Source organism: Anguilla rostrata, chromosome 2 (genome assembly GCF_018555375.3).
Source record: "Anguilla rostrata isolate EN2019 chromosome 2, ASM1855537v3, whole genome shotgun sequence".
In the NCBI taxonomy this organism is placed as follows: domain Eukaryota; kingdom Metazoa; phylum Chordata; class Actinopteri; order Anguilliformes; family Anguillidae; genus Anguilla; species Anguilla rostrata.
In genome coordinates, this window is record NC_057934.1 from 70,885,951 (window position 1) to 70,904,831 (window position 18,881).

The following is an 18,881-nucleotide window of genomic DNA, read 5'->3' on the forward strand; positions in this document are numbered from 1 at the left end:
AGGTAGGGTCCAGTCTCAGGTGGTTGAGATGCTGCAGGTAGGGTCCAGTCTCCAGGGGTTTGAGATGCTGCAGGTAGGGTCCAGTCTGCAGGCGGTTTTGAGATGCTGCAGGTAGGGTCCAGTCCATGTGCAGGTGATTGAGATGCTGCAGGTAGGGTCCAGTCTGCAGGGGGTTTGAGATGTCTGCAGGTAGGGTCCAGTCTCAGGCGGTGTTGAGATGCTGCAGGTAGGGTCCAGTCTCAGGTGCAGGTGTTGAGATGCTGCAGGTAGGGTCCAGTCTGCAGGTGCAGGTGATGAGATGCTGCAGGTAGGGTCCAGTCTCAGGTGGTTTGAGGTGCTGCAGGTAGGGTCCAGTCTGCAGGTGGTTTGAGATGCTGCAGGTAGGGTCCAGTCTGCAGCGTTTGAGGTGCTGCAGGTAGGGTCCAGTCTGCAGGCGGTTTGAGATGCTGCAGGTAGGGTCCAGTCTGCAGGTGGGTTTGAGATGCTGCAGGTAGGGTCCAGTCTGCAGGTGAGGTGATTGAGATGCTGCAGGTAGGGTCCAGTCTGCAGGTGCAGGTGATTGAGATGCTGCAGGTAGGGTCCAGTCTGCAGGTGAGGTGATTGAGATGCTGCAGGTAGGGTCCAGTCTGCAGGGTGTTGAGATGCTGCAGGTAGGGTCCAGTCTCCAGGTGATTGAGATGCTGCAGGTAGGGTCCAGTCTCCAGGTGCGTGAGAGTGCTGCAGGTAGGGTCCAGTCTTCATGCAGGTGATTGAGATGCTGCAGGTAGGGTCCAGTCTCCGGTGGTTTGAGATGCTGCAGGTAGGGTCCAGTCTCCAGGTGCAGGTGATTTGAGATGCTGCAGGTAGGGTCCAGTCTGCAGGTCGGTATTGAGTGCTGCAGGTAGGGTCCAGTCTCCAGGTGGTTTGAGGTGCTGCAGGTAGGGTCCAGTCTCAGGCGGTTGAGATGCTGCAGGTAGGGTCCAGTCTCAGGCAGGTGTTGAGGTGCTGCAGGTAGGGTCCAGTCTCCAGGTGATTGAGGTGCTGCAGGTAGGGTTCAGTCTTCAGGTGCAGGTGATTGAGATGCTGCAGGTAGGGTCCAGTCTGCAGGTGATTGAGGTGCTGCAGGTAGGGTCCAGTCTCCAGGTGCAGGTGATTGAGATGCTGCAGGTAGGATCCAGTCTCCAGGTGGTTTGAGATGCTGCAGGTAGGGTCCAGTCTCCAGGTGATTGAGATGCTGCAGGTAGGGTCCAGTCTGCAGGCGGTTTGAGATGCTGCAGGTAGGGTCCAGTCTCCAGGTGACTGAGATGCTGCAGGTAGGGTCCAGTCTTCAGGTGCAGGTGATTGAGATGCTGCAGGTAGGGTCCAGTCTGCGGGTGGTTTGAGATTCTGCAGGTAGGGTCCAGTCTGCAGGCGGTTTGAGATGCTTGCAGGTAGGGTCCAGTCTCCAGGTGCAGGTGGTTTGAGATGCTGCAGGTAGGGTCCAGTCTGCAGGTGCAGGTGATTGAGATGCTGCAGGTAGGGTCCAGTCTGCAGGTGGTTTGAGATGCTGCAGGTAGGGTCCAGTCTCCAGGTGGTTTGAGGTGCTGCAGGTAGGGTCCAGTCTGCAGGTGGTTTGAGATGCTGCAGGTAGGGTCCAGTCTCCATGTGCAGGTGATTGAGGTGCTGCAGGTAGGGTCCAGTCTGCAGGCGGTTTGAGATGCTGCAGGTAGGGTCCAGTCTCCATGTGCAGGTGATTGAGATGCTGCAGGTAGGGTCCAGTCTGCAGGCGGTTTGAGATGCTGCAGGTAGGGTCCAGTCTCCAGGTGGTTTGAGATGCTGCAGGTAGGGTCCAGTCTGCAGGTGTAGGTGATTGAGATGCTGCAGGTAGGGTCCAGTCTGCAGGTGCAGGTGACTGAGATGCTGCAGGTAGGGTCCAGTCTTCAGGTGCAGGTGATTGAGATGCTGCAGGTAGGGTCCAGTCTGCAGGTGGTTTGAGATGCTGCAGGTAGGGTCCAGTCTCCAGGTGATTGAGATGCTGCAGGTAGGGTCCAGTCTCCAGGTGACTGAGATGCTGCAGGTAGGGTCCAGTCTTCAGGTGCAGGTGATTGAGATGCTGCAGGTAGGGTCCAGTCTGGGGGTGGTTTGAGATTCTGCAGGTAGGGTCCAGTCTCCAGGTGCAGGTGATTTGAGATGCTGCAGGTAGGGTCCAGTCTGCAGGTGCAGGTGATTGAGATGCTGCAGGTAGGGTCCAGTCTCCAGGTGATTGAGATGCTGCAGGTAGGGTCCAGTCTGCAGGTGCAGGTGATTGAGATGCTGCAGGTAGGGTCCAGTCTCCAGGTGCAGGTGATTGAGATGCTGCAGGTAGGGTCCAGTCTGCAGGTGCAGGTGATTGAGATGCTGCAGGTAGGGTCCAGTCTGCGGGTGGTTTGAGATGCTGCAGGTAGGGTCCAGTCTGCAGGTGGTTTGAGATGCTGCAGGTAGGGTCCAGTCTCTAGGTGCAGGTGCTTAACGCTGTGTGTCCCCTCTGCAGGTAGACCTGGTGTGCCACGGAAAGACGGAAGTTTTTCCAGACAAGGACGGCTCGGATCCTTATGCTGTGAGTTAACTGTCTGAGCGCGCTCAGTGCAGCTCAGATCCTTACTGTGATGCCTAACAGAGACATATTTATGTTTGTCTTGTTGTACAGAAGGGCTTTCAGTCTGCACTTGTAAACCCTGTGCTAGGTATAGAAGGGCTTTGAGTCTGTACTGTGGAGGGTATAGAAGGGCTTTGAGTCTGTATTGTGGAGGGTATATAAGGGCTTAGAGTATATACTGTGGGAGGTATAGATGGGTTTATACTCTGTACTGTGGAGGGTATAGAAGGGCTTTGAGTCTGTATTGTGGAAGGTATAGAAGGGCTTTGAGTCTGTATTGTGGAGGGTATATAAGGGCTTAGAGTATAACTGTGGGAGGTATAGATGGGTTTATACTCTGTACTGTGGAGGGTATAGAAGGGCTTTGAGTATATACTGTGGGAGGTATAGATGGGTTTATACTCTGTACTGTGGAGGGTATAGAAGGGCTTTGAGTATATACTGTGGGAGGTATAGATGGGTTTATACTCTGTACTGTGGAGGGTATAGAAGGGCTTTGAGTATATACTGTGGGAGGTATAGATGGGTTTATACTCTGTACTGTGGAGGGTATAGAAGGGCTTTGAGTCTGTATTGTGGAAGGTATAGAAGGGCTTTGAGTCTGTATTGTGGAGGGTATATAAGGGCTTAGAGTATATACTGTGGGAGGTATAGATGGGTTTATACTCTGTACTGTGGAGGGTATAGAAGGGCTTTGAGTATATACTGTGGGAGGTATAGATGGGTTTATACTCTGTACTGTGGAGGGTATAGAAGGGCTCTGAGTATATACTGTGGGAGGTATAGCTGGGTTTATACTCTGTACTGTGGAGGGTATAGAAGGGCTTTGAGTCTGTACTGTGGTGGGTGTAGAAGGGCTGTGGAAGGTGTGGTTCCTGGTGGTGAGGCCTTGTGTGGGTGTGTTCCTCCTCCCCAGGAGGCCAAGAGGAGGGGCATATTCCGCACGGTGGACAGCGGCAACGGCCTGACCACCGATGACATCGTCCAGAGAATCATCAAGAACAGGTAAGAGAGTCTCACCACTCACACCTGGACTGGGGTCAGGACTGTGTGTGTGTGTGTATGTGTGTGTGCCTATGTACGTGTTTCTGTTTGAGTTTATGTTTGTGTCTGTGTTTATGTTTGCCTTTCTGTTTATGTTTGTTTGTTTGTGTGTGATAGGGCTGGCTTCCTTTAGTTGGTCAATCGATTGTTTAGTCGAAACGCTTTGGTCTGGCTAAGATTCTTTTCACTGAGCAATCACTGTTTTTAAGAATATATATTTTAAGTTGCGGAGGAGCTGACCCGGCCTCATGTATCTGCAGCTGTCTGGTCTGCCTGGTTCTGGATGAATGGGTTTTTAAAACTATACGGCATAAAAGCTGCTCTTATTACTGTCTAACGTGCTGTTCTTGCAGTTGCTATTCAAAATAAAAAATGCTTCTTTTTAAAAAAAAATCGTCTGCACTTTTACTTAAGACAGTACATCAGCATGCCGGAGCTAAGTCTAATGGCATTGTATTTGTGTTTTAATCAAGATATGATTCATTATCCTTGCAAATATTAAAATATAATATATTAATATTAAACTTGCAAATATATTATGGATTATTTAGAATTATTAGAAATCTATTTTATGATTTGGTTTAGTAGCCAGGGGGTGGTAATGTTGCCTCACAGCAAGAAGGTCCTTGGTTTGAATCCTGGCCTGGGCCTTTCTGTGTGGAGATTCCATGTTCTCCCTGTGTCTGTGGGGGTTTCCTCCGGGTACTCTGGTCCCCTCCCACAGTCCAAAGACATGCAGGTAGGCTAACTGATTGGCGGCCTGTCCAGGGTGTATTCCTGCCTCTCGCCCAATGCATGCTGGGATAGGCTCCAGCACCCCCTGCGAGCCTGCCCAGGATAAGCACGTATAGATAATAGATGGACCCTGCTCAGGAAAAGCAGGTATAGATATGTCCAGGCTAAGCAGGTATAGATAATGGATGGACCCTGACCAGGATAAGCAGGTATAGATAATGGATTCACCCTGACCAGGATAAGCAGGTATAGATAATGGATGCACGCTGCCCAGGATAATCTGGTATAGATGATGGATGGACCCAGCTCAGGATAAGCAGGTATAGATAATGGATGGACCCTGCCCAGGATAATCTGGTATAGATGATGGATGGACCCTGCCCAGGATAATCTGGTATAGATGATGGATGGACCATGCTCAGGGTAAGCGGATATAGATAATGGATGGACCCTGACCAGGATAATCTGTTATAGATAATGGATGGAACATGCCCAGGATAAGCAGGTATAGATAATGGATGGAACATGCCCAGGATAAGCAGGTATAGATAATGGACGGACCCTGCCCAGGATAAGCAGGTATAGATAATGGACAGACCCTGCCCAGGATAATCTGATATAGACAATGGATGGTTCCAGCAGTCAGGTTGGCACTGAGGAAATCCCTGCAGCAGCATTGCAAACGCTCAGGTATATTTTTGGTTTCTGATCCTGTCCCTCTAGTGTAGCCTTTCATAAACTTCATCAAGCAGACCGTGCAAAAAGGAAGAGACAGTAGCAGTGCATGGGTTGGAATTAATTCACATTAATTGGACGTCTTTCCCTATGGAAAAAAAAAAAGTATCTTTTAAAATTTCCGCTAACCGATTCTCCATTGAAAAAGACTTTAGCCAAAGGCAGCCCTAGTGTGTGTGCGTGTGTGTGTGTGTGTGTGTGTGTGTGTGTGTGTGTGTGTGTGTGTGCGCTCTCCTGCGTGACAGTCCTAGCGCGTGTGTTCTCCTCCGTGTCCGCAGGCTGCAGTTTGAAGCTCGGAACCAGAAGAAGGAGGCCAAGGAGATGGCGGTGATCCAGGCCATGAAGCTCCGTGAGGAGGAGAAGAGTCAGGAACAAGCCCAGGCTGCGCTGTAGGAGAGCCACGCCCCCCTCGCCCTTCCCCGCCCAATCGCCACGCCCCCCTCACTCTGCCCCGCCCCCACTCCCATACCCCCACTGCAGCAGCCATGGCAACACCTTCTACAGGGAAAAAAAAAAGCGTTAAATGACTTCCAGTTGTGTGTGTGTGTGTGTGTGCGTGCGTGTGTATGTTCTGGAAAATATGCAGTTTTCTTTGCTTTTCTTTCTTTTCTGTTTTTGTTTTTTAATTGTTTAATAATGATGCACGTTTGTTTTTAGCTTGTTTTTATTGGTGTATCTGAACGCATGAGGTTCAGAAAGAGAGAGAGAGAGGGATGGAGGGAAAAACAGAGAGAAAGAGAGGAAGAGAGGAGAGAGGAGGAGAGGAGGAGAGGAGAGGAGGAGGGGGAGGAGAGAGAGAGAAGAGGAGGAGGAGGAGGGGGAGGAGAGGGGAGGGAGGGGAGGGAGAGGGAGGGAGAGTGGGAGCTGATATGGCTCGTAGGAGAGCAAACTTGTGCGATGCCAAAATGTGTGTGTGTGTGTGTGTGTGTGTGTGTGTCTCTCTGCGTGCGCGCGCGCGTGTGTGTGTGTGTCTCTGCGTGTGTGTGTATATCTGTGTGTGTGAGTATGCACATGAGAGTGTGTATATCCGTGTGTGTGAGTATGCACATGAGAGTGTGTATATCCGTGTGTGTGAGTATGCACATGAGAGTGTGTACATCCGTGTGTGTGAGTATGCATATGAGTGTGTGTGCATCCGTGTGTGTGTGAGTATGCACATGAGTGTGTGTGCATCCGTGTGTGTGAGTATGCACATGAGTGTGTGTGCATCCGTGTGTGTGAGTATGCACATGAGTGTGTATATCCGTGTGTGTGAGTATGCACATGAGTGTGTGTGCATCCGTGTGTGTGAGTATGCACATGAGTGTGTGTGCATCCGTGTGTGTGAGTATGCACATGAGTGTGTATATCCGTGTGTGTGAGTATGCACATGAGTGTGTGTGCATCCGTGTGTGTGAGTATGCACATGAGAGTGTGTATATCCGTGTGTGTGAGTATGCATATGAGTGTGTGTGCATCCGTGTGTGTGTGAGTATGCACATGAGAGTGTGTGCGTGTGTGCATCCGTGTGTGTGTGAGTATGCATGTGAGAGTGTGTGCGTTGGTGATGGTGATGTCATGTGACGCACAGTACTGGACCTCAGTGTGTCTCTGCTCTGATCGTCTGCTCATGGTGGCAGTTTAGTCCCCTGTGGACAGGAAACAGGAAGTGGAAGTCCCTGCTTACTGCACAGTGGGGGGCTAAACGTGTACCGCTTTAGCATCTTTGACTGTAAGGTGTGATCTTTGAAGAGAGACGGCAGTAGCTGGAGCAGCCTGCGTTTCTGTGACTGGACAGGACTAAAAACACTGTAGCAAACTTAGAGGTCTGGGGGAGAAAAACCATGGAAATGCAGCTCATTTTTATTTTGGCATTTCATGTGCTGTTTTAACCATTATTACATTTTATCCGCTGATAAATTATAATAGTTGCGACATTAATTTATTGAAATCAGCGTTACGTTGTGTGCATTCAGGCAAGTAAACTACTCATGCTTTCGAGTGGTATTTTACTGGCTAATGTTTTTAATGTAAAGACTTTACAGATATAGTGAAACTTCCATGTGTTTGTCAAAACCTGGATAAACCATCATTAGACGCTTATCGTTTTTTAAAATTATAATACATAATTACATATGAAAACTCCCAGAAATGGCAGTCTTCAAATAACCATTTGATTTTGATGTGAGAATTATGTAAATATTGGTTGTGGGAAGTGATGTCATAATTGATTGTTGCTCTGGGCATAAATACTTGGGCCTTTGTGATGTCATAAAGGATTAAAGGCTGTGGTGGGCAGGTGTCACATCCAGTGCTTTTACATGCAGGATTCGCTTGTGTGTCTATGGGCCAGACTGATTCTAACTGGAATCTTCTGAATAAATATAACCTAGTGCTACTTTTTTCATTAGTCGCATGCAGGACTGTGATTTTGGATGTGGCTCCAATCAATAAAAATGTCATGTAAAAAAACAAAAAAACAAAACAAAACTGGCACACACTCATGTCATATATATGTGTGTGTGTGTGTGTGTGTGTGTTTGTGTGTGTGTAGGACTTGCTTACATCCGTTCTTCACAGGTGAATGAAGTGCATCGCTGTTAGATGAAATTTGGCCTGCAGATGTTTTGAAGCGTTTCATCCTTCTGCAGTTATCACTGTTTTCGGACTCTTTCTTTCTCACGTCTGCTATAAATGTGTGATGGGAATAAGGAGGCCATCACCTTCACCGATCCACAACTAGTGTGGCTGCCATTTTAATTCTGTGGTGGGGTGGGCAGGGGGTGGGGAGCAAACTCTATTTACACACTACTGGTCTTCTTTCGTTGTGCAGAAAACGTAACAAGCAGAGAGGATTCTGTCAAGCACCCCTCTTTCATAAAGACTTTAGAAGTAAGAGTGCTGATTGGCTAGCGGTGAAACAGGGGGACTCAGCCACAGTTTCAATGGAGATAACCCACTGCAGTCTACTGTCAGTCACCTGGAGTGACAGCAAGGCATTAGCCTATGGGGTGGAGGTGGGGGGGTGTGTTTTATCGCGGGTGGGCGTGTTTTATTTTTACCAGTCTGTCTGTGAGTTTTATTTTTTCTTATCTCTGTGTCCCTGTGTTGCTGCTGAAGTACCCCCCCCCCCCCCCAAAGGAAGTTGTGCTTCTGATTTCTCTTCAGTCAACCGCGAAGCTCTGTCATTTGTCTCATAATCCTTGTCAATAATAATAACAATAATAATAATAATATCAGTCGTAATGCGTGGAGTGAAAGTCTGTGTGTCTTTGTTTTAAACGAGGTTGTCTTGCTCTTTCTTTTCTCGTAGATGCGAGAAGGACTGAGAAATTGTGTGCGTGTGCGTGCATGTGCAAGCGTGTGAGTACCAAATCTGGCCCAATTTATTTTTCATATTTGAACCACCTTTTTTAACTGAAATTCAGAACCGAAATTCCTATTGTATGAATTCTACAGGAATCTACGCACATGCGCGCACACGCACACACACACACACGCATGCACGCACACACACACACATGCATGCACGCACACACACACACACACACACACCTGCACGCACACAGCTACCCATCTCACGCAGAAGCACTTTTTAAATTTGGCCAGTTGGGTTTTGTTTTTTTAATTACACAGCTGGCCAATAGGACAGACCCGTTGACATCACATGATGTTCTGCCAGCGAGCTGGAACACCTGGTGCTAAAAAGACAGACTCAAAGGCTGGCTCCTCTTTCTCCTGCAGTACAGGGGGTGGGAATTCTCCTGAAGGACGGGATGGGGGGGGGGGGGTCATCTAATGTAGCGAATGAGGGGGGCGGGGCAGTTCTGAAGAACAGAATGGGGGTGGGGGGGGGGCTTCTCTTGATGTACAGAATGAGACGGTTTCTCTTGCTCTGACTCCACGCATATCCCCACTTCCTCAGGACACACAACTGGATCTGGAAAGTCTCAAACGGATCGCTGAATCAAAATATTTACTGACCTGAGATCTCAAATCATTCCTCCTGCACAATTTGAAAGCTGAGATTTGATTCTTGAATGTATTTTTTTAATATTATGATTATTTATACACATATATACTGGACCTAAGAGAATGTTGTCCTTAAATGTTAGTCTTTTAAAAAAAATTGACTGTATATCTCCAATCGGATTTTAATATTATTTGTCCAGTCATTCGTTTATCGAAACATCGCCAGTGAGCGTACACACGGCACCACCAGATGGCGTCGTGTACTAAAAAAAATTCGCTCAACCCTGTAAAAAAATATAGTTTTCAGGGAGAAGAAATAACATTTTAATTACACATGCAGCAGAAATGCTTACTACGTTATAATAAAACAAGTGCCTGCGTTTTAAAATGCATTTTAGCATTTGTTCATGCGTGCGTTCAGTTTAATGTGGACACGCATGACGTCGCCATAAACTAACACTGCACGCCACTGTGCACATCAGCTGCAGCAGTTCTACAATCTACAGATGTTTTCCTTGTGCCAAAGCAGCGATCATACAGCACCCTAATTTAATAAAATATTTTACCATTTAGCAATAATAGCCTAATTCTGTCGCTGACGTGGAACTCCTGACCTCAGGGACACGGTGCCATGGCGCCGGTGTGCCACCTCATTACCGAGGTCCGTCCGCCGCCCGTGTGGGCCTACCGAATTACGCAATTGGAAGACGCATTACGAAAGACAAACTAGCGCACGTTTTGGCGGCATGTCGCGCGCTTGTGTGTAACGTGTTCCGTGTGGTGCATAAAACATCGGTGGAACGCGCGGTACGGTAGGTGTGTCGCTTTGATCACTTGGAACGAGCGCGCGCGGTCTGATCCCATTCCATTGAAAATGTGTCATACAGAGAGTGGGTAAAAGTCAGTTCATTACGTGTGGCACCATGGGCTCGGGTGTCTATTAACCTGTGCTCTTCAGGAAGTTCGCTGTGGTTCATTGGAAGTTGTAAACTTTGCTTAAGCCGTCAGAAACCAAAGGACTGCAAATAAACGGAGAAAAGTATTCGGCAATTAGGAGAGGGCCCGCTAGGGGTGGGTGCAGGGTCCAGGCTAAAGGCTACCTTTGAACTAAACGGGAATTGACTGAGGGTATCGCGGGGGTGCTGAATCAGGCCTATTCATGTTCATTTTTTTTCTGTTCTGAGCAGGAGAACACATTCTAATACATTTGCCTGGACAAAGGAAAAGGAAAAAAAAAACGTTTTTCAATCTTTTACTATTTAACATCATTGTTTCACAACATTAATAAAAAATCTATGAAAACAACAGAAGCATTTTGCAATGCACAGATGTTTCGGAAAACTCAGTTCGAGGTAAATCAGGTTCACATGACGCATACCTCCCCTCAGTGTGGAGCAGCAGGAATTACGCGAACGATGTTAATGATTATGTCACGAAACATCGTGCGACTGCTTATTATTATTTTTGAAAGTGATTACTTTAATGCAGAATATAATTAGAACGTCTGACGATGCAAAGAGCAATAACTATACGTTCAGGTGTCAGTTTCCCCAAAACTGACGTCACTTCCCTTAGAAACCCGAAGCATAGTAGTAAAATAGTCGGAGCTCAACTTAAATTGGGAAGTTTTCACGGGCGGCGTCCAGTAATATTTGCGTTCCCCGTGTAAATATTGAATTTTATATACAAGAAAGATTAGACAAGCCGCGGAAGAAAATAAATAAGTCCATTACAAAACACTGAGCTTTTTTCCGAAGATAAAGTGGATAGTTATTTTTGCGCTTTAGTTAAGGATCAACCAAGGCTCTGCGCTCGACACGGCGGGCAGATCAGACTCAGGTAAAACCGTGTGATAAGCAAGTGCGAAGTTTTCGAACTAGAGTTTAGAGAGTTGACTTCCCCCTTCCCCCAAATCCTGTAAAGTTTCGTGTCTAGCCTGATGCCAGTGAGCAAGCGCGATACCAACGCGATCCTCGAACATTGCCTATTTCAAAGGGTGAACAAAACTAAATCGCGATGTTTGATCAGTATACGGTACTCCGCTAACCCTGATTACTGCGGGGACTTTACATTTTGTGTTTGTTGCTGGGTGGTGTGGAAGAAATGACTGAGCGAGATGGGACTCTGCTTGGGATCTGAAATGACAGAAGAGGGGAAGAGGGCGAAGATCCACAGCGCTAAGATAGACCGCGAGCTGTACGAGCACGCCAAGCGCGAACTCAATGTGGTCAAGATTCTGATGCTGGGTGAGTATGGTGCACAGTTCGGAGGCGCGAGCGCTTGACTACTTTCCACCAACTTTCATTCGGGGTTTCTCGAAGTAACGAGCGTTTGATAACAACCGATGTAGCTAGAATGCTATATAGATAATATGAAGTGTGGATTCTGATCCAGAATCTGTGCTGAGTCACAGTATAACGGTAAGATGTTGCAGTGTTTGTATTGATACACCTGTGTGTGTCAGTATGATCTTGCTGTGCTTGGTATGAATGTGCCTGTGTGTGACAGTAGGCTCTTCCAGTGTTTGGTATATGTGCACCATAAATGGCCCAGGGTTTGACATTTAGATGTTGCTGTGCTTGGTTTAAATGTGCTGTGTGTGCTAGTAAAGTGTTGCTCTGTTTGCCATAAATGTGTGGTATAAGTGTGGTGGTAAGATGGTGCTGTGTTTGGTATAAGCGTGGCGGTAAGATGCTGCTGTGTTTGGTATAAGCGTGGCTGTAAGCTGCTGCTGTGTTTGGTATAAGTGTGGTGGTAAGATGGTGCTGTGTTTGGTATAAGCGTGGTGGTAAGATGGTGCTGTGTTTGGTATAAGTGTGGTGGTATGATGGTGCTGTGTTTGGTATAAGTGCGGTGGTATGATGCTGCTGTGTTTGGTACAAGTGTGGTGGTATGATGCTGCTGTGTTTGGTATAAGTGTGGTGGTATGATGCTGCTGTGTTTGGTATAAGTGTGGCTGTAAGATGCTGCTGTGTTTGGTATAAGTGTGGTGGTAAGATGGTGCTGTGTTTGATATAAGCATGGCTGTAAGATGCTGCTGTGTTTGGTATAAGCGTGGCTGTAAGATGCTGCTGTGTTTGGTATAAGTGTGGTGGTAAGATGGTGCTGTGTTTGGTATAAGCATGGCTGTAAGATGCTGCTGTGTTTGGTATAAGCGTGGCTGTAAGATGCTGCTGTGTTTGGTATAAGCATAGCGGTAAGATGCTGCTGTGTTTGGTATAAGCGTGGTGGTAAGATGCTGCTGTGTTTGATATAAGCGTGGTTGTAAGATGCTGCTGTGTTTGGTATAAGCGTGGTGGTAAGATGCTGCTGTGTTTGGTATAAGCATGGCGGTAAGATGCTGCTGTGTTTGGTATAAGCGTGGCTGTAAGATGCTGCTGTGTTTGGTATAAGCGTGGCGGTAAGATGCTGCTGTGTTTGGTATAAGCGTGGTGGTAAGATGCTGCTGTGTTTGGTATAAGCGTGGTGGTAAGATGCTGCTGTGTTTGGTATAAACGTGGTGGTAAGATGCTGCTGTGTTTGATATAAGCGTGGCGGTAAGATGCTGCTGTGTTTGGTATAAGCGTGGTGGTAAGATGCTGCTGTGTTTGGACTGTGTGCACAGGGGCAGCTGAGAGCGGGAAGAGCACGCTGGTCAAACAGATGAAGATCATCCACAGCCACGGCTTCACCAACCAGGAGCTCACCAGCTTCAAGGTAAGGTCCCCCCCCCCCCACCACAGCGCCTCACGCTGGTGCCAGCACGCGTCTGCGACGTCCAGCTTTATTCTTAGTCTGACCTCAGGGTTAGCGCCGCCATAAGCTGGGCAACTCTGGGAGGTTTCCTAGGCAACCCGAGCAAATATGGCGGATGAATTGGGCATCTGTCTGGCTCTTTTTACAGAGACACTGTCCCAAAGATGTTTTACAGAAAAACAGGAAATAGGAAAAATTAAGCAAGACTCAGCCTGAACCCCCCCCCCCCCCAAGCAACCTGCATGTAAGGTTAAATAAAAACACCCTGGGTGGCGGGGGGTGGGGTGGGAGGGGGCAGGAGGCTCAAGAGGAACCCAAATACAGAGGGCAAGCCCGTCCTCCACTGGCCAGCCTGGTGCCCGCTGCCATGGATTTTGATTGGCCCTCACGTTACCATAGAAATATGAGCGTGGTCAGAATAGACATTAACTAATGCAATTATGGTACGTAGTCGAAGATCTGAGCCACATGAATGCAGCCACAGTAATGCTCCCGCAGCGCCACACGCTGGTCAGAGCAGGTGTCTCCACTCTCAGCTGCACCTGCCTCACTGCTGAGCGGGGTCTCATTAACCCTTTCCCTACTGGAGCTGCCATGCTCCTGTCAATCATGGGTTGGCATGAACCGGGAAAGAGACGTTGCCCTTCTTCACAGAATATTGTGATTGGTTCAGATCAGGCGAGTCAGTGAATAAAACTGAGAAGTTGAATACGGGTTGGTATTCGATTAACACGGCTCACTTAAACCCAACCAATCACAAGCTCGGCTGGAGTGAGAATCGGCATGTTCGGTCTTCCTTTTGGACTACAGTTTTAACACAGTGCATTGTGGGAAAGGTTTTGGGTATGAATGAATCAAACTTTGTTATCCTTCAGTGGGGATGGGGGGGGGGATTTGTTTACCATACCTAGTGATGCATTGTAAAAACAATGCAAATATAAATAGCCAGGTGTCCTTATGGCTGTGTGGAGCCAGGTATACAGAATGACTGTGGAGAGATGGGTGTGAATGAACTGACCCACATACATGAAGTTAAAGGGGGAAATTTCATAACTAATGATTCTCCGTTGATGGACTGTATCCGTGCGTCATTCGTTCCCTCATCTCTTTGTGCTGCTGGTTACGCGTCAAGGTTATTTTGCAGTTGCGATAAACGCCGTCTCTCTGGCTGTCTCTCTTACTGTGAAGCACAAGAGTGAGTGTCTGTTCCGGGCCAGTCACCCGTGCCAGGATGTGGCCTTTTAAACCTGCGTGTCTGTAGACTTCCGTTACGCAATGTAACCCCTGCCTCCACCGCCCCCCCCCCCCCCCGCCCGCTACCCCGTGCAAGAATCTTTCTTCTTGCCAGCGTCACATTTCCAAACCACTTCAGAGATTCAGACGAAACCCTTTGAACTCTCAATGAAAGGATTGTAGGGCTGGATTTTAATAATCCGGCCCGTTCTGTTTGAGCTGTAAGAGGGGCCCTGGCCCTGTTTGGGCTGTTAGAGGGGCCCTGGCCCTGTGTGAGCTGTAAGTGGGGCCCTGGCCCTGTTTGAGCTGTAAGAGGGGCCCTGGCCCTGTTTGAGCTGTAAGAGGGGCCCTGGCCCTGTTTGAGCTGTAAGAGGGGCCCTGGCCCTGTTTGAGCTGTAAGAGGGGCCCTGGCCCTGTTTGAGCTGTAAGAGGGGCCCTGTTTGAGCTGTAAGAGGGGCCCTGGCCCTGTTTGAGCTGTAAGAGGGGCCCTGGCCCTGTTTGAGCTGTAAGAGGGGCCCTGGCCCTGTTTGAGCTGTAAGAGGGGCCCTGGCCCTGTTTGAGCTGTAAGAGGGGCCCTGGCCCTGTTTGAGCTGTAAGAGGGGCCCTGTTTGAGCTGTAAGAGGGGCCCTGGCCCTGTTTGAGCTGTAGGAGGGGCCCTGGCCCTGTTTGAGCTGTAGGAGGGGCCCTGGCCCTGTTTGAGCTGTAAGAGGGGCCCTGTTTGAGCTGTAAGAGGGGCCCTGGCCCTGTTTGAGCTGTAAGAGGGGCCCTGGCCCTGTTTGAGCTGTAAGAGGGGCCCTGGCCCTGTTTGAGCTGTAAGTGGGCCCTGGCCCTGTTTGAGCTGTAAGAGGGGCCCTGGCCCTGTTTGAGCTGTAAGAGGGGCCCTGGCCCTGTTTGAGCTGTAAGAGGGGCCCTGTTTGAGCTGTAAGAGGGGCCCTGGCCCTGTTTGAGCTGTAGGAGGGGCCCTGGCCCTGTTTGAGCTGTAGGAGGGGCCCTGGCCCTGTTTGAGCTGTAAGAGGGGCCCTGGCCCTGTTTGAGCTGTAAGAGGGGCCCTGGCCCTGTTTGAGCTGTAAGAGGGGCCCTGGCCCTGTTTGAGCTGTAAGACGGGCCCTGGCCCTGTTTGAGCTGTAAGAGGGGCCCTGGCCCTGTTTGAGCTGTAAGAGGGGCCCTGGCCCTGTTTGAGCTGTAAGTGGGGCCCTGGCCCTGTTTGAGCTGTAAGAGGGGCCCTGGCCCTGTTTGAGCTGTAAGAGGGGCCCTGGCCCTGTTTGAGCTGTAAGAGGGGCCCTGGCCCTGTTTGAGCTGTAAGAGGGGCCCTGTTTGAGCTGTAAGAGGGGCCCTGTTTGAGCTGTAAGAGGGGCCCTGTTTGAGCTGTAAGAGGGGCCCTGGCCCTGTTTGAGCTGTAAGAGGGGCCCTGGCCCTGTTTGAGCTGTAAGAGGGGCCCTGGCCCTGTTTGAGCTGTAAGAGGGGCCCTGGCCCTGTTTGAGCTGTAAGAGGGGCCCTGGCCCTGTTTGAGCTGTAAGAGGGGCCCTGTTTGAGCTGTAAGAGGGGCCCTGTTTGAGCTGTAAGAGGGGCCCTGGCCCTGTTTGAGCTGTAAGTGCGGCCCTGGCCCTGTTTAAGCTGTAAGAGGGGCCCTGGCCCTGTTTGAGCTGTAAGAGGGGCCCTGTTTAAGCTGTAAGAGGGGCCCTGGCCCTGTTTGAGCTGTAAGAGGGGCCCTGTTTGAGCTGTAAGAGGGGCCCTGGCCCTGTTTGAGCTGTAAGAGGGGCCCTGGCCTTGTTTGAGCTGTAAGAGGGGCCCTGGCCCTGTTTGAGCTGTAAGTGCGGCCCTGGCCCTGTTTGAGCTGTAAGAGGGGCCCTGGCCCTGTTTGAGCTGTAAGAGGGGCCCTGTTTGAGCTGTAAGAGGGGCCCTGGCCCTGTTTGAGCTGTAGGAGGGGCCCTGGCCCTGTTTGAGCTGTAGGAGGGCCCTGGCCCTGTTTGAGCTGTAAGAGGGGCCCTGTTTGAGCTGTAAGAGGGGCCCTGGCCCTGTTTGAGCTGTAAGAGGGGCCCTGGCCCTGTTTGAGCTGTAAGAGGGGCCCTGGCCCTGTTTGAGCTGTAAGAGGGGCCCTGGCCCTGTTTGAGCTGTAAGACGGGCCCTGGCCCTTTTTGAGCTGTAAGAGGGGCCCTGGCCCTGTTTGAGCTGTACGAGGGGCCCTGTTTGAGCTGTAAGAGGGGCCCTGGCCCTGTTTGAGCTGTAAGAGGGGCCCTGTTTGAGCTGTAAGAGGGGCCCTGGCCCTGTTTGAGCTGTAAGAGGGGCCCTGTTTGAGCTGTAAGAGGGGCCCTGGCCCTGTTTGAGCTGTAGGAGGGGCCCTGGCCCTGTTTGAGCTGTAGGAGGGGCCCTGGCCCTGTTTGAGCTGTAAGAGGGGCCCTGTTTGAGCTGTAAGAGGGGCCCTGGCCCTGTTTGAGCTGTAAGAGGGGCCCTGGCCCTGTTTGAGCTGTAAGAGGGGCCCTGGCCCTGTTTGAGCTGTAAGAGGGGCCCTGTTTGAGCTGTAAGAGGGGCCCTGGCCCTGTTTGAGCTGTAAGAGGGGCCCTGGCCCTGTTTGAGCTGTAAGAGGGGCCCTGTTTGAGCTGTAAGAGGGGCCCTGGCCCTGTTTGAGCTGTAAGAGGGGCCCTGTTTGAGCTGTAAGAGGGGCCCTGGCCCTGTTTGAGCTGTAAGAGGGGCCCTGTTTGAGCTGTAAGAGGGGCCCTGGCCCTGTTTGAGCTGTAAGAGGGGCCCTGGCCCTGTTTTCCGCGTGGCCTGTCCTGTGAAATGGCTGCGTCAGCGGGGCCTTCTCTCCAGCGCTAGTCAGCTGCTCGTCACTCCGGGGGGGTGGTGTGGGGTGGGGGGGGGGATTGGGGGGGCGGGGGGGGGGAGCGCCGCTGGACCGAGGGACTATTTACGGAAAGAGCCAGGTGCGGCCGTGGACCGCTGGAATGCTTTGAACTCCTCCAGCTGACGGAAAACTGAAACGGGGGGCGCGCAAAACCTGGCGCTGCGCATTCCTCCCCCCCCCGCCGCCCCATACTGGCCCGAGTGCTGCTTTTCTGCGTGTGTGTTTTTATTAGCCGTTCTCTGCATCATTCCCACGGGAGCCTCCATGGAATGCTCAGCGTTCTCCTCCCTCGTCGTTCCGTGCAAAGTCATGCGTACGTTTTCTCTCCGGTGGGGGAAGTGTTTCACGCTCCCTGGAGACGGACCCTGCCTGGCGATTAGCGGATTAGGGCCCGTGTGCAGCGAGTCCAGGCGGCGGTGGCGGGGAGAACGCGCGGTCAGAGAATACGGTTAGACGCAGGAGAACGAGGTGTTTAGGGTTGTGAGTGAGGTCCTGTCTGTACAGTAAAAGGTTTAGGGTTGTGAGTGAGGTCCTGTCTGTACAGTAAAAGGTTTAGGGTTGTGAGTGAGGTCCTGTCTGTACAGTAAAAGGTTTAGGGTTGTGAGTGAGGTCCTGTCTGTACAGTAAAAGGTTTAGGGTTGTGAGTGAGGTCCTGTCTGTACAGTAAAGTTTAGGGTTTGATGGTCTGTTGTACTAGGTTAGGTTTACCTGTCTGTACAGTAAAAGGTTTAGGGTTGTGAGTGAGGTCCTGTCTGTACAGTAAAGTTAGGGCGTGAGTGGGTCTGTCTGTACAATAAAAGGTTTAGGGTTGTGAGTGAGGTCCTGTTTGTACAGTAAAAGGTTTAGGGTTGTGAGTGAGGTCCTGTCTGTACAGTAAAAGGTTTAGGGTTGTGAGTGAGGTCCTGTCTGTACAGTAAAAGGTTTAGGGTTGTGAGTGAGGTCCTGTCTGTACAGTAAAAGGTTTAGGGTTGTGAGTGAGGTCCTGTCTGTACAGTAAAAGGTTTAGGGTTGTGAGTGAGGTCCTGTCTGTACAGTAAAAGGTTAGGGTTGTGAGTGAGGTCCTGTCTGTACAGTAAAAGGTTTAGGGTTGTGAGTGAGGTCCTGTCTGTACAGTAAAAGGTTTAGGGTTGTGAGTGAGGTCCTGTCTGTACAGTAAAAGGTTTAGGGTTGTGAGTGAGGTCCTGTCTGTACAGTAAAAGGTTTAGGGTTGTGAGTGAGGTCCTGTCTGTACAGTAAAAGGTTTAGGGTTGTGAGTGAGGTCCTGTCTGTACAGTAAAAGGTTTAGGGTTGTGAGTGAGGTCCTGTCTGTACAGTAAAAGGTTTAGGGTTGTGAGTGGTCCTGTTGTACTGCAAGGTTCTAGGTTGGGAGGTCCTGTCTGTCCATGCAACTGCATGCTCTCTCAGAGCAGGGCACACCTGCACACACCTGAGCACACGTGTGTACCTGAGCACACGTGTGCACCTGTGCGTACCTGTTTGCACCTGAGCATACCTGTGTGCACCTTGTCGCTCTGCTCACGTGCTTCCCGCTCGTTTTGCTCACGCTCCTCTATCGGTGCAGCCGATTCTCCGGGACTGCAGCCACCTCCCCCAGCAGAACTCATCCAACTGGTTCATTCGCTCAATGCATTTACACCCCCCTCTCCTCCTTCCACATCACACCCTCATCCGTCACCAGGGAAAAGTCAACACCGATTCTGTGTCAAAGCCTTGTGTTCTCTAACCTTCTCGCAGTCGAATCAAATCTGTTCAGGTTTATTAGCATTGCACTTGATTTATTTATTTATTTTTTAACCAAGACCTGTCACAAAGATGCTTTACAAAAGTAACAGAAGGGCAAGAACCAGGCCTTAACCCCCCCCTGAAAGCAGTCACTCTCGGGTGGAACCCGGCTATGTAGAGGGCGAGCCCAGTCTCCTCTGCCTGGCCTGGTACAAAGTGCGAGCGCTGATCCTGGATCAGGGTTTGCCTTTCTCTTTCCCACCCTGGAGGCTGATCCTGAGCAGCGGTGAG

At 50.2% G+C, this 18,881-nt stretch overlaps 2 protein-coding genes across 4 annotated transcripts in view; both read left to right on the plus strand.

Moving 5' to 3' along the window:
* pcyt2 (phosphate cytidylyltransferase 2, ethanolamine) overlaps nucleotides 1-5,839 on the plus strand; it is a 32,222-nt gene extending 26,383 nt beyond the window's left edge. The window contains exons 11-13 of the mRNA XM_064324345.1: nucleotides 2,489-2,554; nucleotides 3,510-3,598; nucleotides 5,386-5,839. Of these exons, the coding sequence (XP_064180415.1) occupies nucleotides 2,489-2,554; nucleotides 3,510-3,598; nucleotides 5,386-5,500 (270 nt within the window). The 3' untranslated portion in view covers nucleotides 5,501-5,839. The remainder of the gene's footprint in view (nucleotides 1-2,488; nucleotides 2,555-3,509; nucleotides 3,599-5,385) is intronic.
* A 4,008-nt stretch (nucleotides 5,840-9,847) lies between these two features.
* The window catches only part of gnav1 (guanine nucleotide binding protein (G protein) alpha v1), a 42,700-nt gene continuing 33,666 nt past the window's right edge, over nucleotides 9,848-18,881 (plus strand). Inside the window, exons 1-3 of one of the 3 annotated variants that reach the window (XM_064324348.1) lie at nucleotides 9,848-9,870; nucleotides 11,160-11,304; nucleotides 12,663-12,754. In XM_064324348.1, coding sequence (XP_064180418.1) covers nucleotides 11,175-11,304; nucleotides 12,663-12,754 — 222 coding nt within the window. In that variant the 5' untranslated portion in view covers nucleotides 9,848-9,870; nucleotides 11,160-11,174. The other 2 variants (XM_064324346.1, XM_064324347.1) reach the window with 2 other exon arrangements.